A 26,986-nucleotide genomic window follows, 5' to 3' on the forward strand; every position below is an offset into this window, starting at 1 on the left:
CCTGCTGAATGTCTCTTATTAGTTTTAAATTGACACTTTTGATTCAGACAATTCCACCTAAAAGCAATTACGGAAAATATTCAAGTACTTGGTTCTACAGAGGAATAAAATCACAAGACAAAGTAAGAATTCAGGACATTCTCGCAGAATGTTAAGGGATATCCCTCTTACATTCTATAGAAGAGGAAATTACTTAATCTGAACTATAATGAAATGCAGAAATCGGAAATTAATGACTAATTTAGGTGGCTTTGTGTTAAAATGCAAGAAAGAGACCATTTGTTTGATGAACTGCTTGCACATTTGAAACTCAGCTTTATAATAATCCCCATTAAAGACTCTTTTAGGGACAGCTCTATCAGTTTAGCACCTTTAACACAAATGGATCAAGTCTTCCTGTGTTCCCTCAGCACAAAGGAGATATTTTCAAGGACTGTTTGAAATGCAGGTTTCTTTCTGGAAAAGGCTGACACGACCACTAGTGGGAACACGTATTTATACAGGTTCTTGAAGGGTGTGAAGTTTTAGGCACTTAATGATGCTGCATATAACACTGGTACTAAAAGAGGCAAATCTCTCTCCCCCCCTCCCTTCATGCAGCTGTATCAGCAGAAACATGCTACGTGTTACACGATCCTTCTCTTGTGCTTTGTTTTGACACTAGACAGGAGACCAGCTCCAAGCATGCCCACCAGGCACCCCAGATCAGCCTTCTGTGGCTGCAATGCTCCCCACATCAACACTTTTGGTGTCCAGTTCCAGAAAACCCCCCACATTTTTTCCTTTAAACAAGGACAGGAAACTTGGGCCATACAGATGACATACAGTTTGCAAGTTAGCCAGCTTCTACAGCTTACTTTTGTCAACAGAGCCTAAAGCACTCTTCTAGGAAGCTTGCTGGACACGGGAGCAGAAATGCCTTACCAGCAAAGCTGCATTACCAAAAAGCCCTTGGCACAGGTCCACTCACCAGCCACCAAAGAGGACTGCACAGCTAAGCCCTGGGCTTCAGGATAGAAACAAGTAGTTCTGGTGTTGCCACTGTTGCCACTCTCTTGCTCTCTAACCATCTAACACAGCACAAAGGCAAGGCACAATAGAATTTTGGACAAAATGAATATATGTTTTAATACACAATTTTCTGGATCTGTATCGCTCTTTTAAGATAGAAGTGATGAATTACTCTGTACATTTTGGGTACACAGGTAACAATTCTACAACAGTGAGAGCTCTGTCAAGTACAAAAGTACTTCTATTGTAATAACAAGCAATTTCAATACTTGAGCTGTAATGGGAAGTTCCGGGAATGTGGTAAAACTAAATTCTGCTTGGCTTAGAGCCATGCAAATATTTCTTTTTTGCATTCCCATCAATTTCAGAAATACAGTAAGTGTTTTTGTTCTTAAGTGCACTATTACAGGGGACACAAACAAACCATTTTTCTTCCAACAGTTGAAGCTAACATTTCTAAAATACCGTATCACATTAGACAAACTTCAAGCCGTGCCATTTGAATAAACTGAAAAATGGTAGTTCAACTGCATGTCCTAACCATACTACACCTGCCTAAAATGGTAGTAGAGTTGTTTTTACTTCAGTGCTGGTATAAGTATTCACACTTAGAGGAGAACAGTCATCACAAGCAAAGAACAACCATTACTAACTGTTAACTTTACTTAATCTGTTCTCTAGGCTTAGAAACCTCTGGGGCAAGAATTATCACCTCCACTCGTATTACAGTTAGCACACAAAATACTTAAAATAGTTTAAACCTCTCAAATATTAATACAGTATATATATATTTATATGCCAATCCTGCTAGATTTTATTTGCAATAGTTTGCATGCTAAAACTATGCACAGACCTTTATTCTATTATTATCTTTCATGTGGAAAAGCAACAACTGCCCCAAACCCCTCCTGAATACCCAACTGAAGAAAGATTTACTAACAAAGGGTGGTAAAATTTAGCCTTTCTTCACAGGAGGAGTGGACAGCCAAGACTGGACAATGCCTCTTTGCTGAATGCTTAAGAGTGGCAACACCAAGAGAGTTCAGAGTCACTTTTAAAGAAGTATTTATCTGCTACTTTAGATGGTCAGGCTAGACTACTTAAAAAATAACCATTGTTTGGCACTGAAAGCACAAATCTAGCTGGTCCACATAAGGTACTTCTGATTCACTGTTCTCCTTCCATTACATGCCGAAAATTCAAGCAGTGTGAAAACTGATTTCCACTGTGATGTTGCACAAAGAGAGTGGCTGTACCCCATTTTTACCTCTTTTTCAGAGACAGGAAAAGTATAATAATATTTTCAGACAGGACTACAACATATTAGGCTTTAACAGAGAAGATACTATGGAATATCAATAGTACAACATCACAGTCCTCAGGTTATAGATGACATACAAAAAAAGCATATGGACTTACTGATAATTCTTGGATTAATTTTCTTAGATCCTTGTGCCCGTGCTTCTCAGCAATATTTGCTGGATCATCTCCATATCTGTTGGTGATTTTGCAAGCCCATCTGGCATCAGGACAACCAAGCAGAAATGTTGCAAGGTTCTTTAATCCAAATCTGGCTGCACAGTGAAGCAGAGTAGGAAATTCTTCCAAATAGGTATCTGTATATGGAAATAAAGTTTTCATAAAGAAAAGTTTTGCTTTTACAGAAGACCTTCCACCTCATTTTATGAAAATCCTTTGAATATTAAAGCTAAGGGAATCACAGTTATTAAACTGCCAATACAAAACTGGCAAAGAACAATTCTTGAAACTAGCAGTTTTACAATTCACATACATACTTTAATAAAAGAGCTTTTAGCGTAACTGAGAACTTTTTTTTTCTGACAGAGTGTTTTTAAAGCACTTCATTTCTATTGAGAAATATGTTTTCTTGCAATGGAAAGAAAACTCCACAGCCAAGATATGCTTAGGTGTACATTATTTACGGTTTTAGGAATATTTTTAATTTGAGACATTTGAATGGGACATTGTTATAGGTTCATAGTGCTATGTTTTCATACTGAAAAATATTTCTGGAAGTTCACATGACTACTAGAGACTTGCAAAAATTTTCTTATCCTTATAATGAAAAAGTAGATAATTTAAAAATGAGCATTTTAGATACTGGGCTTTAGGATTTAACTAAGACAGCATTATATTAATTTCTACCACAGAATTTATTTTTCACCTTGGATAAATGGGAAAAAGCTAAACTGAAGTCAGTTTACCATTCAGCATAGTTCTGTTTTCTAACTCTACAAGTGGCCACAACTTGCAAGTAACAACAACAAAAAAGAGAGATTAGAATAAACAATACTTCCCTTTGCCTTCATACTCTAATTTAAAATAATTTATGGTTTGTGGTTTAGTGATTTGTCTACATATCAACATGCAGTGCCTCTCTTTCCCAAGTATGCATCTAGACTATACCAGGCACTATCAACTTCTTGCACCCTCAGGGTGCTTTTGGCAGGGTCTTTACTAACCACTGTGTGAAAACGTGCTTCCTCTAGTTTGGTTTGACCAGGCTCCTCCTAGGTTCAATTAATAGTCCATAATTCATCTTATTTTCTATCCATGTCTGCCCTCTCTGCAGTACTAGTGATTTACTCATTCCCAAAACTTCTTTCTTAAAGAGCTACAGTCTATTTAATCGTGCCTTATAGAGAATCAACTCCATCACCCTCACTGCTCTTTACTGAACTTTTTCCACCTTTAATGTAGCCATTTTGAGGTGATAGGAGAAGAGCTACATATGATACTCAACTTATGGGTGAATGACCTAATTTATGTGGTGTCGTAATTATCTCTTGGCTTTGTTGTCTCTTCCTTTTCTAGTAATTCCTTGTATTTCATTTGCTTTTTGATCTGCTACCTAGCAACAAGTTGGTGTTATCCTAGAAGTGCATGATCTTACTCCTCAGTACTAATAGCCTGCTCAAAGCCTCTCAGTTTGTATGACAACATACGGCTGCCTTTTCCACTTGTATCACTTTGTTTTTACCTACAGTAAGTAACATCTGACATTTTACTGCATAATTACTAAATATCGTAAGACCTTCCCCCCATTTTTTTACCCTCAATTAGCCTTCCTTCTTACTACCCCGAATACTTTGTATCACTGGCTTAATTGTTTGCATCCTGGTTTTGGTCAGTCATTCATCCAGGTCCAGTCTGTTACTGACTTGACTTGGCTTGCAGACTCTTACAAAAAACAACAAGAAAACTATAAAGCATGCCTTCATATTACAGAAAATTTGTTTTATTACTATTTTTATTAATTTGCCTGGTAGAGACCACACATTAACCTGCTCCTAGTTCTCAGAGTCCCTGGAGAAATTTGGGGTTTGATATCACAGTTACACCTTCTAGTACTGTAGAATTGAAAAACTGTACACTACTGTTAGAAATTCAGCTACTTAACTTTTAAATTTACTCAGAACTCTTAGTAAGTATCAGTTAGTTGTGGTAATTTCTTTGTGCTGAGCCTTCCCATTTCTGATACAACTTCATGATTCCTTCAAATCCAGATAGCCTCTTTCCACATGTTTCTCAATCAGAACTATCATTTTGAAATCTAGTTACTTCTAGCTTTCTTGAGTTCTCTTTAATATCCCAGTCACTAATAATTGTCCTATACACCAGTCAGCATATTTTCATCTCTTCGTGTGCAGGAAAAAAACCTTTCGTGTTTTGTTATTTATTTTTTCTGGTATGTCCAGCAATGCAACAGGTGTTGAGCAGTAATTTGAGAAGAAAAAATTACATTAACTCTAATTAATAATCTGTTTCCTGTTAACAGACTCTAAAAGTTCAAATATAGCCAGTAAAAAGAACCTTAACAAAGCATTAACATGCTCTAAAATAATTTCCACTCCATGCTAATGAAACCTGAAACAATGGGTTACAGATCTGAAAGGAGAATCAAGTCAATAGTACCAATGCACTCCTGACACACAAGTCCTTATCACCCAAAGCTGGTGACAGTGGCTAACAAAACTCAACATAGTGCTTTACTCAGCCAAGTGTCCCAACTTCTAAATTAACAACCAAAAACTTCTCTGTTGACCAGAAACAGAGACTTTTAACTCAAGAGACCACCTGGGGAAACTTCCTATAAGGAATCCTAATGTTGTTGAACCACAACATTATACTATTCCCAGTACCTTACTTTGGACTTCAGCTGCTTTCTTTTTGGCATGATAATATTTCATCTGCCACCTGGCCCGGGTACTAGCAAGGTTGGAAACAAATGCAGAGAAAGCTCTGTTCAAAATTCGTTTCCCTTTCCCTTGAGGAATTAATGCTAGGCATGAAATCGTTGTAGTTGCAGCTGCAGCATTAGAAATCCAGAAACAAACAATGCAGGAGAACAAAGCTTACAGCTGCTGTTTCTGCAGTCCAGTCAGCCATGAAGAGTTTCTTTCAGACATTAAAATGCACCAGCTACTTCCACAGATCGCTCACATATAACGCAGGGTGAGAAGAGGGGGGAGCCACAAAGACGTGAGAAACTTGGAGAAAGCAGGTACATGGCTTTGTTGGTTGGTAGTGGGCTTTGAGATTAATTTCATTTAATTATGACAACAATTTTGGACCACAAGACTGTCTGCAGGTTCAAGAGGGATGGATGTGCACTCTTTTTCCTTTAGTTACGTAGATGATAAGTTCCAATCAGGAGAAGCCTGACTTGTCACCTTGCTCCTCCACCCACTAAATGCCTTGTAACTATATCTTTTCCAGGTACCAATATATGGTGGTATATTCATAAAATATAGAAAATAAGCAAGCCCTCAATCTGCAGGCACTAACCCCATGTCACCTTGAGTCACTACAGCACCACAAGCCTTACTCTGAGAAAGGGAGGACCTCCACATCTTCCTTCAGTGTTGTACAGGATTAGTTACCCATTAGAGCAGACAAAGTCCAAGGCTTTGTTGACTGGTTGAAATAAACAAATTTAATTTCTTCTGCCAATGAAACAGAAGCCTGGTGTCATCAAGTTGTGACAAAAAGTAAAAAGTTATTGTGAGGATCATCAGATGACCGTACTGAGTTTCATCAACTTCAGACAGCTTCATCAATGTACTATAGACTCATTTGCAATGCCTTTCCAGGCAACACAACTAGCAGTACCCTGCACTTAGACAAAGTGGAATGCAGTCTTCATGGGTCAAACTTTCGAAGTGTCACTGATAGAAAATGCTGAACTAATCAACTTCTTGAAGCCACCCTGGTATGATCGCTATCTTGGTAAATGCTACACCAACAGTTGTGGCGACTGTTGTTCCTTCAGCAACCTCAGTAACACTTTGATGCCCATTTCTGTATGCAGCTGTGGGATGAGTAGTCATTCTGTGCCCTGTATAAGCTAATGGTTTTGCCACCTATGCAGTGAAGGGGGAAGATGATGTTGGACATGACTTCTCAGACTTTCCTCTCATAAATACATACTTAGCTTACTAATTTAAAAATATAGTACCATTAATGACCACAAGAGATGACTGAAGCCTATTGGTTTTGGGGTTTTTTTGCCCTCATTCTGAAAGCAGCACCAAAACCTGTTTAAACCTATCCTAAGTCCTTCAGGCTTGACAGAAAAAGTCAATGACAGCTAAGGGTACCACTGTCAAAATAACCAAGTAAGAATAACCTATTGCAAGATCTATTTATGCTTGTATTTTTTTAAATTATAATTGTTCACTTAATTGCCAATTAACAAAATTCAATGAGCTCTCAAGACAAATTCTACTGTACTACTGTAAAGATAGTTCCACCATACTGTGTTTAACTGCTTTACCTGAATTTTTATATTATACCCAGTAGCAAGATGCTGTAATTACATGAAAGCACACATGCTTCAGGCAGAAAACACCATTCTTGAACTTGAAAGTTTCTTGAACTGAAATGGGGAAATTGGCTGGAACTTTTATCAGCGGTGAAACTGGAACAACTGATACATTTCAGCTAATTATGTAGAACTGAAGAGAAGCAGTAGTTTTTAGGGTAACTAGAAGTGAACAGCTTTTAATCAGTAGCAAGCTTTTACTGTAGAAGCTTAACAGAGAAAGGCTGCCATTGTTTGGCAACTACACTAGTAACTAGTTAACTGAAGATCATAAGCAGGAAAAACAGGTTAAAGAGAAAGTGCCCAAGTGGCATAGTTTTAAGTGCACTAAGGGGGCTTCAACTTCCAACTAACTCTGAGGCCAGTGCTTGCTTTTAATTAAAATTCTAGTTCACATACACAAGGTTAAGAGGGAATTGCTGGTTTGTATGCTTTGTTCTGTCATAATCCCTTCTCTGCTCTTCTCTGCAGTGCATTCTGGAACACCTCAGCTATATAACAGATCATAAAATCTAATATTACTGTATTATAGCACTGTCTTAGCCTGTGGGAATTTTCATAAAACTGCGGTAAGCAAACAGAACAGCCTACAGTGGCATTTCTGCAGATCTTGTAAGACATCCTTCTTTTATTTCCCAAATTATTGATCTAGGACATTACTTTCTTTTTATCAATTTAAACAGACAGTTAAAATGACTTCTACAGTGTCAGTATCAATTAAACCAAATAAATATTTAAACCCCCATCTGCTTCTTCTCCTCCAGTCTATCTTCTCCCATTGTTTTGCTAGCAGCTGAAAACCCAGACTACTTCTTCTTTTTGGATAGATGTTTCAACTTCAAAGAAAGAAATTAGATAAATCAGGATGGGACTTGTTATTTTGCTAGCAGTGTTCGATGATAAAATGCAGTATTTTCAACAAAGAAAATTCAGGAGTTTTCACAAGCATCAATGCTTGAGATGAATAGCAAAAGTAACAGATAACTTGTAAAAAAAATATATTCATTAATTGTGGAAAAAGAAACAGGTTTTCCTCAAAAAAATTTCCATCTCTTGGACAGGCATCAATGTACCAAGAATTGCCAAACCTGAGGATTCAAGAGTAGCATTAGAGATTCCCAAGATCAAGATAAGTTTTGAAACATGAGTTTGGATTTGTCAGTATGTTTTGACTGGATTCTATTACCAGAATATAAAGACATTATATACATACAGGGTTCTCTGAAATTAGTTTGCTAGAGAATGTACAATATTCAGGAAAGTCCTTCAGCTTCAGTCACATGCTTCCACAAGGGATGGTGGACACTGCCACCAAAAATCCCAGACATGCCTTGGCTCTGTCTTTCAGTTGTTAAATACGTTTTTCCAGTGGGTTCTATTCAGTCTGCATTTAACTTTCTCAGCTGACTGAGCTTCCAGTATTCCCCTTCAGACTGCAGAATAATATCTTTAAATATTATCCATTACTGTAACATTTTTTTGGAGCACGTGGCAGCACAGGAGAGAGAGCGGCAGCGGCTTCCAGAGGGGAGACGCGTGACAGGCGCGAGGGCAGGCGGAGAGGCAGAGAGCTGCGCGAGGGCAGGCAGGGAGCAGCGGGTGCCTTCTCATCCTAGGAAAAGCAGACTAGTAACTAGATTGATCATGGTCGCAACACGGCCAAAAACCACTGTGAAAAAGAATGTGGGGACTCAGACGGAGCTCCCAAGCAGGCACGCAGCCGTGCAGGTCTCTGGCTGCAGTGAATGCCTGAGTCTGGCACTGGTATCAGAGGGAACCAGTGACAGCGCATGTGTGCGGTGTGAGCAAGTAAATGATCTCCTCAGGCAGGTGGTTGAGCTGACAGAGGAGGTTGCAAGACTGAGGGCCATTAGAGAATATGAAAGTGAAATAGATTGGTGGAGTCAAACCCTGAGGCAGGGGCAGATAGAAGACGTTGGGCAAGTGACGGATCCTTTCCCCTCCTGTCACCAGACAGATGGAGAGGACTCAAGAGATATTAAGGAATGGAAGGAGGTTCGACCTCGAAGAGGCAAGAAAAAATCCTCCCAACCCCTTCCACCCTCTCAGTTGCCCTTGAAGAATAGATACGAGGCATTGGAAATTCAGGAACAGGAAAATGAAGTTGGAGGGGTAAACTTACCTAGTGAAGTGCCTAGGACTCGTCAGTCACCTCGAGTCCTTAGGACTTCTTCAATCAAGAAGGAAAGGAGAGTAATTGTGGTGGGTGACTCCCTTCTGAGGGGGACAGAAGGGCCCATTTGTCGGCCGGACCCATCTCACAGGGAGGTCTGTTGCCTCCCTGGGGCTCGGATTAGGGATGTTAAAAGGAAACTCCCCAATCTTGTGAATTCTTCCGATTACTACCCGCTGCTGATTTTTCAGGTTGGCAGTGATGAAATTATTACAAGAAATGTAAGGGCAATGAAGAGAGACTTCAGGGCCCTGGGACAGCTAGTTAGGGGGTCTGGAGCGCAAGTAGTGTTTGCCTCCATCCCTCCTGCAAGAATGGGTAGGGAGGTATATAGGAAGAGTTTGCAGGTCAACGAATGGTTAAGAGATTGGTGCCATAGCCAGGGTTTTGGTTTTTTTGATCATGGGATGCTATATGAGGCACCTGGACTGATGGTGGCAGGAGGGATGCACCTGTCCCAGAGGGGGAAGAGGCTTTTGGGGCAGGACTTGGCAGGGCTCATTGATAGAGCTTTAAACTAGATGTGAAGGGGGAAGGGGAGAAAACCAGGCCTGTTAGGGACAAGCACAAGAGGAACACACCATGGCCCAAAGTCAGGTCGTCCAAGGAGGATTTAGTCCCACCAGTGTGCTCTGTTCGTTTCCTGAAATGCCTGTATGCTAATGCACGCAGCATGGGGAACAAGCAAGAGGAGTTAGAGGTTTGTGTGCGGGCTAAGGGTTATGATCTAGTAGCAATAACAGAGACATGGTGGGACAGCTCACATGACTGGAATGTGGCCATGGATGGTTATGTGCTTTTTAGGAAAGATAGGGCAGGGAAGCGAGGTGGTGGGGTTGCTCTTTATGTGAGAGAGCAACTAGAATGTATTGAGTTTCATGCAGGGGCTGATGAGGGGCATGTTGAAATTCTGTGGGTAAGAATTAAGGGGCAAGCAGGTGCGGGTGACACAGTTGTGGGGGTCTACTACAGACCTCCTGATCAAGGTGAGGAGGTTGATGAGGCTTTCTACAAGCAACTGAAAGCAGCCTCACAACTACAGTCGCTGGTCCTCATGGGAGATTTCAACTACCCTGATATCTGCTGGAAGACTCACACAGCCAGCCTTTCACAGTCTAGGAGGTTCCTCCAATGCATTGATGATAACTTCTTAATGCAAATGGTGGACAAGCCGACTAGAAGAGGAGCGCTGCTGGATCTTGTACTAACCAGCAAGGAGGGCCTTGTTGAAGCAGTGGTGGTCAATGGCAGCCTTGGCTGCAGTGATCATGAGATGGTGGAGTTCAGGATCCTGTGTGGAAGGAACAAAATACCCAGCAGGACCAGAACCCTGGACTTCCACAGGGCAAACTTTGGTCTCCTCAATCATCTATTAAGGGAAATCCCATGGGACAGGGTGCTAGAAAATAAAGGAGCTCAAGATAGCTGGTCAACATTCAAGGACCACTTCTTGCAAGCACAGGATCAGAGTGTCCCAATGGTTAGGAAATCTAGTAAGGGTGCTAGGAGACCTGCATGGTTAAAGAAGGAACTACTGGGCAAACTTAAGTGGAAAAGGAAAATCTATAGATCATGGAAGGAGGGGCTGGTCACTTGGGAGGAATATAGGACTGTTGTCAGAGGATGTAGGGAGGCAATTAGGAAAGCTAAGGCCTCCTTGGAACTTAACCTTGCAAGTCAGGTTAAGGATAATAGAAAGGGCTTTTTCAAGTACATAGCTAGCAAAACTAGCAATAGAGGCAATATTGGCCCATTGAGGAATGAGGTGGGAGCCCTGGTGACAGAGGATATAAAGAAGGCAGAGGTGCTGAATGCCTTCTTTGCCTCTGTCTTCACTCCTGCAGGGTCTCCCTATGAGCCCCAGATTCATATAGCCCCAGAAGAGGTCAAGATAGAGGAAGAGTTTGACATGGTAGATGAAGATTGGGTTAGGGATCAGTTGAGTAATCTGGACATCCATAAATCAATGGGTCCAGATGGAATGCACCCAAGGGTGCTGAGGGAGCTGGCGGAGGTCATTGCTAGGCCACTCTCCATCATCTTCAGTAAATCATGGGCAACAGGTGAGGTGCCTGAGGACTGGAGGATAGCAAATGTCACTCCAGTCTACAAGAAGGGCAAGAAGGAGGACCCGGGTAACTATAGACCGGTCAGCCTCACCTCCATCCCTGGAAAGGTGATGGAACAACTTGTTCTTGTCACTATCTCCAGGCACATCAAGGACATGGGGGTCATCAAGAGCAGTCAGCATGGTTTTATCAAGGGTAAATCATGTTTGACTAACCTCATAGCCTTCTATGAGGAAATTACTAGGTGGATAGATGATGGTAGAGCGGTAGATGTGGTTTATCTTGATTTCAGTAAAGCATTTGACACCGTCTCCCACAGCATCCTTGTAGAAAAGTTGATCAGGTATGGGTTTGGTGATCAGGAAGTGAGGTGGATTAGGAACTGGTTGAAAGGAAGGAGTCAGAGAGTTGTAGTCAATGGGGCAGAATCTGGTTGGAGGTGTGTGACTAGTGGAGTCCCACAGGGGTCGGTACTGGGACCGGTGTTGTTCAACATCTTCATCAACGACCTGGATGAGGGTATAGAATGTACCCTCAGCAAGTTTGCTGATGACACTAAGCTGGGAGGAGTGGCTGACACACCAGAAGGCTGTGCTGCCATTCAGAGAGACTTAGATAGGTTGGAGAGTTGGGCGGGGAGAAACATGATGAAATTCAACAAGGGGAAGTGCAGAGTTTTACATTTGGGGAAGAACAACACCATGTCCCAGTACAGGTTGGGGGCTGAACTGCTGGAGAGTAGTGTAGGTGAAAGAGACCTGGGGGTCCTGGTAGACAGGAGGATGACCATGAGCCAGCAATGTGCCCTTGTGGCCAAGAAGGCCAATGGCATCCTGGGGTGCATTAGAAAGGGTGTGGTTAGTAGGTCAAGAGAGGTTCTCCTCCCCCTCTATTCTGCATTGGTGAGGCCACATCTGGAGTATTGTGTCCAGTTCTGGGCCCCTCAGTTCAAAAAGGACAGGGAACTGCTCGAAAGAGTCCAGCGCAGAGCTACGAAGATGATTAGGGGAGTGGAACATCTCCCTTATGAGGAAAGGCTGAGGGAGCTGGGTCTCTTTAGCTTGGAGAAAAGGAGACTGAGGGGTGACCTCATCAATGTTTACAAATATGTAAGGGGTGAGTGTCAGGGGGACGGAGTTAGGCTTTTCTCAGTGATGACCAGTGATAGGACAAGGGGTAATGGGTGTAAATTGGAGCATAGGAAGTTCAAGGTGAATATCCGAAAAAATTTTTTTACTGTGAGAGTGACAGAGCACTGGAACAGACTGCCCAGGGAGGTTGTGGAGTCTCCCTCACTGGAGACATTCAAAACCCACCTGGATGAGTTCCTGTGTGATGTACTCTAGGTGATCCTGCTCTGGCAGGGGGGTTGGACTAGATGATCTCTCGAGGTCCCTTCCAGCCCCTAAGATTCTATGATTCTATGATTCTATGATTTTTCCACCTGATAAACTGAATAAAAGTCTTTATCTTAATTCTTCTATCATGCTAGGAGGTAATACTCATGCACAGTCCCACATATGTTTTGACAACATTCAGACACTTCTATCTTCTTTAGAGCTACATAAAACATATAATATAATAAGGAAAAAAGTAATTAAAACAAAAAAGAGACTGAAGTGTGCACTTGACTTCTTAGAAGCTTTTATACATAAAGTCGTTTCCATGATATTTTTCTGGTAGAGACTCCTGATTTACTTCTTAGGCAATTGCACTCCAGGTGGAGATCCTGGACACATAATAAAGATCGTTACAAGATTGCCTGAAGTTAGGCAATGTGAAACTATGTATTGAAGAGTGAAACAAACTAAGTAGTGCTGGCTGAGAGGATTATTCAGACATCTGTAAGAGATGCATTGAAAATAAGATTGTAGCAGAGCTGACCTTTTGCACCTATCTTGACTTTGCCAGCCTAAACACCAACCCCGTTCAAGTACTGCATTCATCATACTAAAAAATTGTTAAACAGCCCTTCCTGAAAAACTACATAAGCAAACATGCATCTGCTGCTATCTTGATCTAAATCATTGTTAATATAAGCAAGCATCGCAATGCATTTTTCTTTGATTACATCACACACATTTTTCCTATAAAATTTTATATTTAGTTTTAAATCACACAGCTGTACACTTTGTGAAAAGTCAAATCATGCAATTCATTAGTTATCCAATAAAATTAATAATGAGTTCTTTATTATTTGTGTTCACTTTGAGTTCACATTGAGAACTCTCAAGTACAGCCATTTATCAGCTGTACCCTGATATGCAAGCTATAATGATAAAATAGAGCATAAAAGTAAAATCCATACATAGACAGCCTTCTCTTATCTATGCCTCATGCCACAAGACTGAGCTCTTGCAGTCATGCCAATTATTGGAGTAATGAAAAGGTCTCCAAAGGATAAGGTTTGAAAATACCTAATTTTTTTTCTTTGTGTTTAGTTGAAAGGCATGCATCTTTACTTTGGAAATACATAGCTTCCATGGAGTGACTGCATCTGCCTTTGGGTAGATTTCAGAGGAAAACTAAGTATTCAAAACTTTGTGAACCAAGCATTTTCTAATAAGGGGCTCTTTATCGAGTTCAATAGCCTTTGGAAGCAAAGTTTGGAAGTGGGCAGGAATCCTAGAGAGTCACATACAGGTAGTCACTGAGAAATTAAAAGTATATCTGTATTCTGACTTACTGCCATGCTTCTATTTCAACCAAGTATGTGTGAATGCAAAGTGTCTGTGGAAAGAGATAACTGAATTTCTGTCATAAGTTAGTGTATTTTGGCCACCAGTGAAAAAAAACACATACAGGAATTATGAAATTAGGGCTGATTCATCTGCCTGTTCAGAGATACAAGAATAACTTATCTCAGTTTTTCATTTGATACCTTCATTTCCCTCCCAGAAGCATTTTTAGTAAAACATATTAGAAAAAATGGTGCTTGGTATAAAATGCTATAACAATGATTGAAAAAGGAGATGTTAGTTCTCCATTAGACCTCATAGGTCTAGTGTCTGCTTTGGATGTTCTTATAGGGAGGCAAAGACATGCTTATGTGCCTTTCAGGAGGAAGTGAGCTCAGAATCTAGGACTCCTACATTCCAAGTTCTTCCAGCTCTGCAATCATATCTTTCTTTCACGAAGAATCTAGACATCTAGTTTCCAATTTTCTTTTTATGTCATCAAACTTTGAGAAAATGATGTACTGCAGAAAAAAAAAAATATATAATGTAACAGCATCTCCTCATGTCCCTTATTGCCCATTTTCTCCCTAAGCATAAATCTGCTCAGCTGCAAAGCTGGTAACCTGCAGCTAATCCAAACCTGATCAAACATCCAGTATATAGGACTGAGTCAGTAAGTAATGATTTATAGAATTCTTTTTCCCATTTTGTTGTCTTTATCGTGGGTTCTTGCATTTCACTAATGGCTTCAAATACTTAAATATTGTCTTACTAACATTTTAAAGTAATAACCATAGTATCAATAGTAAAAATCAATGCATACAAGAACTGACTCACTAGCTTGTTGATGGTGCTGCTCTTCACTTTGGAATGTACTTAATTCATAAATAGACATTTTTCTTTTCAATAACAAAGTCATAACGTTGTCCAGCTTCTCTACAGAAGAAAATTTAAAAGCCTGTTTAAAAAGCAAGAAAAAAAAAAATTAGCCTATTTGTTGCATATGTATTTTTAACTTTACTTTGAGTGTGCTTGTGAATCAAATTATTGAAAACTTTATTATTACAAACTCAATTTTAGTGAGAGCACCACAGTTCTCCAATGCTAAAGAAGAGAGATTCTAGTATAGAAGGATCATGCTAACATGACCCAATTGAAAAGAATCAGATGTTACAACTTCTGAAGTTCAGTCATGACTAAAAACTTGTGGATAACGAGCAAGGACATGAAGATTTGTGTTTACTGACTCCCAGTTTAGCAACAACAATGCAGTGTAGTAACCAGGAACTATTCTGACAGATGTGAGGTGCCCATAAAATCAAAGTCTTACTACAGCAGTAATTCAGTACTCACTGAAGCAACTGTATAACAGAAACTCCACTACACGGCTTCTAGACAAATTAAACCTGAAGTAAAATTCTTAATTTCCATTTTAAATAGCAGGGACACCCCTTACACATTTTGCTACCTATATAACCCCCTCTGTGCAAAATAAAAGGAACAAACAAATAAAACACACCTCAATACCACCTACCTCTTATGTCCCAAATCTGTCCCAAAATACCCAAGGAGCAATTCCAGACAGAATCAATTTTAGACTACCTTTGATATAAAAGCCAAAGAAACACTCCACAACTTCTTTTCAGCAAGCTCTTAGGGTAATCTTGCCTACAAAGCTCATCTGTTTTTTAACAGATGCTGAGGCATGAAACCTTCCTTCTCCCTTTTACTCAGGCAGAAATGCAAGGGAGGAACACCTTAAAGAGTATACAGCTCTTACATTACACTCAGAAAACTAAATTCACAAGGGATTAAAAAATGCTTTGCAATCTGACATGGAGCAAGTCCTTGACATTAGAAGAATGCACATCTTCAAGTACTTGCAGAAAATTTTTCAAGGCCACAAGCTGTTGCACAGCTTAGCCACATCAGGCTAGCTCAGTTTTTACAAGCCCCTGAGAGAGAAGTTAGGCTACCTCATCTCCCAAAGGGAACAGATGAAATTAGAACTAAACTTCTCATGCTTTAACAAGCCTACCTTCTGATCACCAGCCATTTATGTTTTCCAGGTCACTCACAATATACTTCTTATACAGTTACCAGCACAATTTGCTTCAAGTTTTTCACCTCATTTTTTTTCTGTTACTCTAGGAATCTAAAATCTGAAGGTTCACCCATAACAAGTAGCTTTGTTCTGCCACTCTACTAAAAAAACAGAGCAGGAAAATCTAGTTTAGTTATTTAAAAAAAAAAAAAAAAGCTATTCCCATACTTATATGAAGATATTACCAGAAATACCAGTGAAACAGAACTAAGAAGGGGACCACTTTGAACTCTCCAGCTTCACACCAACATAAAAGCCACATCCACCAAAAAAGAAGTCAGTTTAGAGACTTCTAGATTACTGCCAATTCCTGCTCCAGAGCACCCGAAGACTAAGTACACCACATTTACATATTTTTATGTCTCCTGCATGGGACTCTACAGGCCCATGAAATCTTTCCAAGAAATCCCACCAACACCAAGCATCAGAAGTTCACTACTTCACCTACATCTGAAGCTTCACTATAGCCAACAGACATAGAACTGTATTTAAAGTTAAGCACACTGGAAGGGAACCCTAAGCCAGTCAAGAGTTTGAGAATCCACGTATTTTACCTGAATAAAGATTTAAAATATGACAGCAAAGAAGTAAAAGCAGTACTTTCTCTCTATATCCTTGCAGGCAAGATCTTCTTTCCAGGAGCCCCTGAGAATTAAGCTAGTGAGTTCACAGGCAACCCTTCCCATGCTCTCCAAAGCACAGGCTTTTGTTCTCCACCTTAGTCCAATCTTGATCCTCCTGCAACTGCTACTTCTTGCCCTAAAGCTTATCACAAGCAGCCTGTCCTCACTAAGTATCATCTTGTCAGGTGTAGGTACTATCTCCATTCCTTTACCTCCTTTTCAGAGCAAAAGGACACAGATTTGTACAACAAAGAAGGCCCAAACGCTTACCATTACACCTGGGCTTCCAAAATCATCCTTGAAAAAGGAAAAGATGAAGTACATATTTTGCTGCTTTCGTGAATGAGATGACCTACATTCTTTATTAACTGCTAACAAAGCCCTGAAAATGTGTGCCACTGAAACACAGCATACACAGCCAGTACATTAACATATTTCTTACTGGCTTTAAGCAGTACTAACAAGGTTACATTTACATAAATATGAACTTCTTCAGCAGTTCTCACATATCAGACACCACTTTATATGCACTTCAATATCTAGATTATTTCTGCTGAAAAGAACGGGCAAAGCTTAAAAATAACTTAGGCATTTCTTAACAATTTTAACCAGTGATAGAATACGGAGATATTTCATGCTAAGAGGAAAAGAAAGAATAATTTTAAAATAGCAGTTGCTGACGTGGCTTAGAAGATTGAAGTATTAAAAACAGTTTCAAAGGAAGTATCTCTGGGGATCAGGTAAAGGTGCATACATAATATCTCCACATAAATCATACAGCTATTTCTTACAAGTTCTCACAGAAAAGGCTGCAGTTTATTTCCATTCTTCTTTTTCAATATACATTGTAATTGGAGTTCTGTTGGGTGACTATGATAAAAACAACCTTCTTAGAAACAAAGGAGTATTATTCATCCAAAGTTTGTCTTAAAGTCAAAGTAACATGAAGCTATCAATTTCAGTAATAAGGATATTAACTTTAAAAAAACACCAAACTAAGAAATCCATACCAAGGAACCTTAACACTGTGTAACTGAATCAATATTTGCATTTGTCGAAAATCTGAGAGAAAAATCAATATAACATGTAAATCCATCAAAATGTTGAAATGAGAAGTTGAGGGAAAGTAAAAAAATAAAATAAAGTTTAATTATTAATTATATGAATCTTATAATCAGTTACTGTAAGAATACAACCTCCCTAAGAGTTTCTTATAATCAGTTACTGTAAGAACACAACCTCCCTAAGAGTTTCTTTAATGCAGTATTATATGAAAGTGAGAAAACAAAAATTCATGGCCTTTAGCCAATGCCCACGCTCATATATTCTAATAGCAAGTTCATTCAGCATTATGATTCAGTTATTATGACCCCAACTCTTCCCACATTTCTATAGAATCTCAATTTTTTTTCTTTCAAAATGTATGCAAAAAAAGCTTGTTTCATATTTACTCTATATATTTCCTTACATTTTAAGTATTTATTTGGTTGTTAAAAATGTCTTGCTAATGTTGGTAAATACTTCTAAAATTCAGACAAGTCCAAGTGCAGGGTCCTGCACCTGGGTTGGCACAACCCCAGGCACAAATACAGGCCGGGGGGAGAATGGCTGGAGAACAGTCCTGAGGAGAAGGACTTGGGGGTGGTAGCTGATGAGAAGCTCAACATGAGCCACCAGTGTGTACTCACAGCCCAGAGAGCAACTGCATCCTGGGCTGCATCAATAGAAGTGTGGCCAGCAGGGCCAGGGAGGTGATTCTGCCCCTCTACTCTGCTCTGGCAAGACCCCACCTGAAGACAGGCTAAGAGAGTTGGGGCTGTTCAGTCTAGAGAAGAGAAAGCTCTAAGGAGACATTACAGCAGCCTTCCAGTACTTGAAAGGGGCCTACAGGAAAGCTGGGGAGGGGCTTTTCATCAGAGAAGATAGTGATGGGACAAGGGGTAATGGTTTTAAACTGAGAGAGGGGAGATTTAGGTTAGATACTAAGAAGAAATTCTTCACTATAAGGGTAGTGAGGAACTGGATTGGGTTGCCCAGGGAGGTTGTTGATGCCTCATCCCTGGAGGTTTTTAAGGCCAGGTTGGATGAGGTTTTGTGCAACCTGATCTAGTGATAGAGCTCCCTGCTCATGGTAGGGGGGTTGGAACTTGATGATCTTTAGGGTCCCTTCCAACCTTAATGATTCTATGATTCTAAATTTGAAACAGACAATTACAATGTATCAGAACTTCCTCTAAAACATGATGTGTGAAAATCTTAGTATACATTTTCACTACTGTTAAATTCCTCCTTAGAAAGATAAATTTATAAGTGCAATGGTATCAAACATTGTTGGTCTTCCACTAAGATATATTAACTGACCTGATAATCAGTAAAAGGAATGGACATTTTAAACATATTTGTTGTGTTTGGTTTATCTGTTTGGCTTTACTGGGGCACAAAGTGAAGAGGACAATAATCTCAATGACAACAGCACCTCAGAGTAGCTCGAAGGGTTGTAAACAATATACAATACAATTAAAGCATTATACCAAAGCATTGTGTCGTTATTATGCATTACTGTAGCAATCTGCTTTCACCACAGAATTTTAATAAGGAGCTAATTCTCAGATTGCAAAGCATTTGTTAACATCTTGAACTTTTCTTTGAACCATGAAGTGACACTGCTTTGATCAATAATTGCAGTAAGATTTTCTATTTTATTTTAATTTCGTTTCCCATTGTGTTTGATTGTTACTTTGCATTGATAAACCACTGTTGCTCCAGGATACTTTTGCATATAAGCTGATAGTCTCGAAGTTTTTAATTATCCTGGTTCAATAAAAGTTACTCCTGCTAGTTGATGGGAATTCTAATTAGTATTAAGTCTGTTTTTTCTTTCCTTGTGTGAACATATTTTTAAAGATTAAACTAAATTATGTTCTGCAAATTGCATTTTTAAAATGTATCTTATTGCTATTAAATTAGGTTTACATGAGAGCTTAAAGTATTTAAAAAGCTGCTGGTAACAGTTTAGCTACCTAGCTAGTGTGCCTCGCTCTGTGGCCCAGCATGTACCATTAAACATGATGATAAATCTTTCAACACTTATGTACACTTACAAAAGAAGTAGCATTAGCATACTTTCCCACAGAGCAGCCATGATATTGTTTGGATTGTAAAAATTGCATGATTATCAGACTTTTCTCTGCATTACTTTTTCAGTTACCAAAACAATAACATTTAGAGTGGTCAAACACTGTCTCCTCATTTAAACTCTTGCTTATTATCTGCATGAGTATAGGTCAGACATATGTTAAACATACCTGACAGTTATAACACTACAGCTATTTTTCCTGGTGTGCACTACTGTTCTGCAAAGAATTATTTTTGCATTTGCATATGATCTGAATTGTATGTGGCTTGCTAAATATTAATCATGGTGATTATATGAAGGGTCAAACTCCTGAATGACACAAAATTGTCCAGTGGAAATACCAGGTGTGTTACAGGTATCCAGGTTACCTTGACAATTATATTTTTTTAATAATTATAGCACACTTATGCATAAAATTTTAAATGAAACCTGTTAGAAGCTTACTTCAATGTCCTTCAAAATACAAGCTTTAGAATGATGGATACTATAAAGGTTTTAAGAACATACTTGTACTTAAGAGTTGCACTATACTTCTTGTGCAGCAGCCTGTTTTCTTACAACAAAAATGACTTATATTTGGAAGGAATCTACCCCCATCCTTAATAGAATACTAAGACTGCAATACATCATTTTTTATTAATCCTTTCGTTATGAGAGTAATGCCTTAGGTGGTAGATAAGGTAGATTTGTCACAGGAAAATGAGACTGTCTGCACTGGAAACACAGACTATTATTTTTGTTCTGGCTTCGCAATTACAATATAGACATTATGACAAGTCTGCTTGGGCTACCCACCATTCAACAAATGATACTTGAGATTCCACTCTTACTTACAAAATAAGAAAAGAAAGCATTTAGTATGTGCCACTGGCAAAGGACATACTGCAGAGCACTGCAGTGTGCTGTGCTGCTTTGAAACCCAGCTCAAAATCTGAATTTTTCTAAATATATGCAAAGAATCTGCACTGCAACTGGCAAAGCACATGAATGATAATTCAGCAGCTTTAAAAGGATGCAACCTACTGTCTTCTATAAAAGCTATGCAAGAAAAATCCCATTTGCTGGTGAGTTAATAATAATCCTCTAAATACAATGTGATTTAAGATTATTTGCTTCTATTGGTTTTAGAAATACTAAAAATAACACATTCAATGGAGAGGGGCATTGCTACTATACATATACAGCACAAAGGATGTTTACATCTCTCTCTAAACAAAAACAAAACAAAGGGAGAAAACTTGTTTTCACTTGTCTGACTTGCTTATAACTAGGCCTGTCTCAAAGGCAGGCCTCTGTAATTCTGAGTCTATTATTGAGACATTACTCATGACTGTGTGACCAAAAAAGTCTTTTTAGCACAGTGTGCTACCTCTTAGCTCATACTGGCACTTTTTTTTTTTTTTTTTAAATTAAAACACAGAAGTCAACTTACCTGACAAATGAAAGCTATTGGGTCAGCCACTTGCTTAAAAATGTGTTCCACCTCCTCTAGTACAGTATAGTACTTGATCTGCGCTGTGGTCTTAATGACTCCCCCACAGTAGACATTTACAAATACAGGGCCAGCAGGGAAATCTTATGAAACACAAATCAGAACAGTAGCTGAAATTCTTTACAATTCGAGACCAGAGGTCTCAGGGAATGAGTAAAATGACAGGAGAATATCACAGAAAATGCCTAGTGTTGATGAACTGGATTTGCATTTCACAGATGATTCAGTGTAGTCAGTTTTTTATCCAAGTCTTTCAGTCTTAGCATTTAAAAAGCTGACAAAAATACATACAGGTAAATCTGTATAAAACAAAGCTGTAGTCTTGTGTCATATTAGAAAGGAGATGAAAGCAGTATCCTTCAAATTTCCAACTTCTCTTTGATAGAATGATGAGCTATAATCAACTATTATGCCTACAAATTAAGGAAAAGTTCACTTATTACAAATAGTGGAACTGCTAGTCATCTTTTGAAACACTTTTCTTAATTGCAGGCAAGATATTAAAAATTGAAATTGCAGTATAATTACTTCCATTCCACTTGTTTACCTAGTAAAAGCAAAGAAAAGAGACATTTGAACAGTTTGTTACTTAAGTATGACCTGCTCTGTGTGTGCAGCATGAGACCTCTTCATGAGCACATTTTACAGTTCATTAGTATTCATTGTGCCAGAGAAGCTGCTGTACCAGAGCAGCACTACCATGGTTTTCTTAAAATTCTAACTGCCCACAAAAGAGCGATAAAAATGGGCAACCCTGAAAATGGAAAGGAGTAATAGGACCAAAGAAATTAAATTAATAAAACATCATCTTAAATCACTTAAATGGAAAATGACCAAATATTTGGTTTTTTTCTTTTTAAATCTTGCAACTTCAGATCAGCTGGACTGTTATTAAAAAAAGATACTCCCAAACTTCCAACTTTTCCAGATTTTTAAACAGAAAAAAGCCTACAGAAAGAAGCATTAAGCACAAATGCCAAAATCACCATAATATTTAATGTACTGTCCATATTTTTTATCTTCATCCCAATCAGGTCTCTCAAAACAAACTCTGCACCATCATAGTGATCAACAACTATCAAGCCATATGTGGCCATTGTCTCAGAGCAGTGTTCAAGATGAAAATCAGGCCACAGTATTATCCAAATGTAGCTCCAAAAAGCCACTGTTGAAAATTATAGCCTCTCTCAATATATATATTTCTTGCTATCTAATGTTGTATTGCAGTGGTTTTAGAATAAAATAGTACGTAAGTTCCTTTGGGAATTCACAACATGTAGTGGAGTAGCAAGCTACACTGAATAATTAGATGAAAAGCTTTTTATCTCTTATATCAAGTGAGCGGGGACAGGTGTGCCCTTAAATCTGCACAGATCTCCTAAGATAAACTGTTGTTAGCTAGTTGAAATTAGTTATGGATGGAGCAGTTGAAAAAAATTATTAGAAACAAGCAGAACTGAGTGACACTGTGAAATCGCATAGACATTAACAAAGAAAAATATTAGTAATAATTATAGAGAGCAGTATGACTAAATTTACTGTACTAAATATAAAGTATTTTATTAATAGAGTAATAAGAAAAGAATATTAACTTTATATTTTATGGCAGTGATTTTGAAGAATGTTCATCTGTGACTACCTGATGACATTTTAAGAATACTCCCTGCCATTTAACCACACACAATCTCATAGGACCTAATTTCCCATAAATCACAAGGCCTTTCTTCTCTGCATTATTAATAAATATTCTGTGTGCATAACCCATGTACAGGAAACACCTACAAAACAGCAGGAAGTGAAACTAATTATCAGAAAAAATGAAGGGAGTAAAAAATTTTATGTTCACTTAAAGGTAAAGAATGTTTTTCTTACCCAAAGCTTTTATGTACTTGACCTTCTTATTCCAAGAGGCTGGCTGTGTCCTAATTCGTTTATTATCTGCTACGAATTCAATTTCTAAAGTTTCATAATCTATTTCATCTTTCAACAAAATGAATATTTCACCAGGGTTCTATAAAATTAAAATACATTCCCATTAGTCTTTCAGAACACTATACTGAAAGTGTAAAATGCAAATGAAAACCTAAGATGAAAGGAAGTTCCGTTATCAACAGCTTCATGCAAAAAACCCATAATACCAAAATACAACGCCACCTCAGTGTTATCCTTCAGTATTTTACTGACATAACTGACAAAATTAATATCGTGTTTTAATTTCAGCTTACCTAGCAATATTTTTAAACAGCATTTTAAATGCACATGTAGTTGAATACTTACATTTTCTAAGACCATTCTACTTCAGTCTAGAATGACATTCAGCCTAACAGGCTAAATACTAAACCTAAACTAACCTAAGATACTCTAGATTCACTTAAACTCTTACTGTGAACTGACAGTAAATACAGAAGCAGTAGGTAATATGAGCCAATACCCTTCTACTGCCTTCTGAACCAGAGGGAAAGTTAATCCTTTAGAACCGTGCTGATTTCAACAATTACGTGTGTGAGTCACCTTTGAAAGCAAAGCAAAATATGTGACATCCAAAAATATGTAACATCCAAAATGCTTACCTCACATGATATTCTTCTTGGAAGCACCAATATTGACTGCTTGTTAGTTTCTAAAGTTTCAGAAAGTACCTCTGTTTTAAATCTGTGGTCTCCTTGCTGTGATGCCTCCCCGGCATCTGACAATTTAACATCACAGCTACTCTGGTGATCTGAAATAAATAATGTGGAATGAGGACATTGTTAGTAACCCCAGATCAGAACACACAACAATGATGTGATTTCCAACATACTAGAAACTCATATGGCACTTGGAGTAATCTTAAGGGCACAGCATGAAAGCCTGGCAAAATTCCTGAAAGGAATGTAAATTCACATGTAAACATGGTGAGGTTCCCCCCTTGATAAAGAGCTTGCCTCTGAAGTTCTGATCCTGCAGCCTTTATCTATATGAACAGGCTCTCCTTATATACTTTGTCTTGCTAAAGTCAAGACCAAAGTCATCATGACCAAGGAGGTCACAGAGATAGGCAGTTCCGTGGTCTCAGAAGAACAAACTCTCATACACTGGGATAAACTGGTATTTTACTACCCTCATTTGCTCTATATGTAAACAAGGGGATGCTACACATCTATAGCAGTCCACCTGCCTACAGAAAGGGTTTATGTGAGAGCAGTGATACCTGAGACTGGATAACTGTGACAGCAGACACAGATATCCTTGACACAAAATTCATAGTCTTCGCCTTCCTTAATGGACAAAATGATGGACTGAAGGCATACATTTTTGAATTGGATATTCTAGGTGTGGAACCAGCTCGCAACCAGTTTCTTTTCTTTTTTGCTGTACCAGTAAAGAACCAAGAGCCAAATCACAGAACCAAGAACCAAATCACAGAATTTTAATGAGGAAATATAAAAAAACTGACAACTGCATCCGCAGAGCTCTGACTAAGCCTGTGTTTTAGAAAATCTATTCTTCACACCTGGTACTTTTCAGCTGTATCATTACTATTCCTTTCCAGACACTCTATAACCCTGTACAGAATGCTCTTGTCACCCATCTCAAAGGACTGCAGCAGCTCTTCATCACACAGGGTTACCCAGCATATTGCAGGTACCTAGTTAGATTAATGACATCACTACAAGCAGCTCAGTGTTAAAAAATTTTGACTGGCTGGTGAGAAAATACCCTAAGAGATATCAACAGTATCATGTATTATTGTAAATTATGGAACACTCACAGTCAATTATGTTAAAGGACACAAATAACTTTTCAGGCATATCTTTTCCTCTTACATGGATGTACATTAATATAAATTACTGACAGGCAGAATACAGAACAGCAGCAATCCGGCTTTGCACAAACAAGTATTACAGCCATTTTCAGTTTTTGCCAAAAATGCCCAAGTGACTGACTAACCCACACAGCACTAAGGTACAGAACTCCTTCCATTCAGCATCAGTACTGGTAATTTACAATTAGTTTTCCCACATCTTGCTTGCTTTTATTTCCTCCATATGTACCAGCTGGTCTCATACAGAATGTTCCATTTTCTGACCAACCTTGCCATGCTTAAGAAATCATAGATTTAAATAAACAACTTCTAAAATAAGTATGCCTGCTAAGTGAAGTTATGCCAGAGAATGTAGTACAGGAACCAGGTTATGCTAAATGTAGATTTCCTTTCCCCCGCCCCGGAGATGTGCTTTGTTAGAGAGAGCTTAGAGAAAAGAACTATCATTTGCTCATATTTTGTTGAGGAAGCTAAAGATTCTTCACCAGCTAGTAAAATCTCCTGAGTCTGTTTCTGCTTATATTCTCATGCTGTAATACAAACTAATTCTGAATTTTAGCTACTAATTCAGTGTAGGTTTGCAAGATTACACTAAATATGTATGTAGACATACTTTACTGAATCGAAGCACTTTAAATTCCATTTGCTTTAACTTATTTTGAAAAATAAATAGGCTGCACTGAATGAAGGCTATTTTGATTCTGAATGAGAATCCACCTACAGTTCAATGCAGTTTAACTAATCCAGCTCAAAAAAATATAAGTACACCAATTTCTGTTTATCACTGTGAAGATTAGATTTTATTTAGCATTGTCCTTCAGAAAAAGGAAAGCTTGAACCCATGTTGAGGGAAACAGTTAGATACTCTATGCCCACAGCATGTACTTAGGGAATATCATGTGTTCATGTTTTAAATCACTGAAAAATCTTATACATAAGTACACAGAATTTACTCCAGAAGACAACTTATATGGCCGAAAATGTTTCAGAACTTTTTCTGCCACTTTAGGAGAAGGAGTCTTATGAAGACAAGAAACATTTCATTATCGGGTTTTAGTGGTGGACCTGGCAGTGCTTGCTTAACAGTTGGACTTGATGATCTTAAAGGTGTATTCCAACCAAAACAATTCTATTGTAAAACTATGACTGAACAACCAAACTGGCAGACACTGGATTCTCAAATGCTGGCTCTCTGTCAGTGATTGTTCTTCTAGGATCATGTAGATAGCATTCTAATCTATGTGAAGTTAATGACAGCTTTATTTCTACAGCCTGTACTCAAAGATGATAGTAGCTACTTCTACCTTTTAATGTCCACAATAATTAATCTACTTATAAGTTGAATGTTAGTGCTAACAAGTTGGTTTAAAATAGGATGTTTTCCTCCAACATTAATTCCATTTTGATATTTTAATGCCTAGTGATATATAATTACAGTATTAGGAATTAAACCCACTCAGCATTGGGATTGCAGAGCCCTAACGTTTAGAGAAATGATTAAGAAATGAGGCTCTTGCATCAGACTCAAAGAGAATGAGGGATTCCCCTGCTGACTGTGTGGTGGTGGTGCACTCAGCCTCCTGCCCCACTGGGCTGTACTGTGATGTCAACACTAGCCAACACTGTACCTCTATATTTCTGTGTGTGTAAGCAGCTTGGTTCAGAAACTTTAATCTTTAATTGAACTACTGTGCTTGACTATATCAAATTGTTTATTATTAAGAGTTGCCATTAAGTATTTCTAGCAAATCATATAACTTAATTCTGTTATTTGTTAGAATAGTGTCAACCAACCTCAAATTGCTGCTATTCCAAATCACACCAGACACAAAGCACTACACTGTAATCCCTACACTTAAAGCCTTTAGTCATAAACTGTTGACAAAGTCTGGGACTAGGAGTGAATCCAGCCATACCTAGGGAGTCCTCTCTGAGAAGGAGTGTAGAAAACAAAAGGGTCCATTCTGAACCTTGTGACTCAACAGGAAGGCCATCCTCACTCTTTTCCTCTGATCCCTGTGTAAATCAC

At 38.6% G+C, this 26,986-nt stretch overlaps 1 protein-coding gene across 1 annotated transcript in view; it reads right to left on the reverse strand.

Annotated features, from left to right (window-relative positions):
• BANK1 (B-cell scaffold protein with ankyrin repeats 1) overlaps positions 1 to 26,986 on the reverse strand; it is a 122,020-nt gene that overhangs the window by 64,751 nt on the left and 30,283 nt on the right. Inside the window, exons 5-9 of the mRNA XM_010003179.1 lie at positions 23,723 to 23,871; positions 23,025 to 23,163; positions 21,093 to 21,235; positions 14,635 to 14,755; positions 2,431 to 2,627 (exon numbers count right to left, since the gene is read on the reverse strand). Of these exons, the coding sequence (XP_010001481.1) occupies positions 2,431 to 2,627; positions 14,635 to 14,755; positions 21,093 to 21,235; positions 23,025 to 23,163; positions 23,723 to 23,871 (749 nt within the window). The remainder of the gene's footprint in view (positions 1 to 2,430; positions 2,628 to 14,634; positions 14,756 to 21,092; positions 21,236 to 23,024; positions 23,164 to 23,722; positions 23,872 to 26,986) is intronic.

The sequence above is a fragment of the Chaetura pelagica genome, unplaced genomic scaffold (genome assembly GCF_000747805.2).
Source record: "Chaetura pelagica isolate M959 unplaced genomic scaffold, ChaPel_1.0 scaffold188, whole genome shotgun sequence".
Classification (NCBI taxonomy): domain Eukaryota; kingdom Metazoa; phylum Chordata; class Aves; order Apodiformes; family Apodidae; genus Chaetura; species Chaetura pelagica.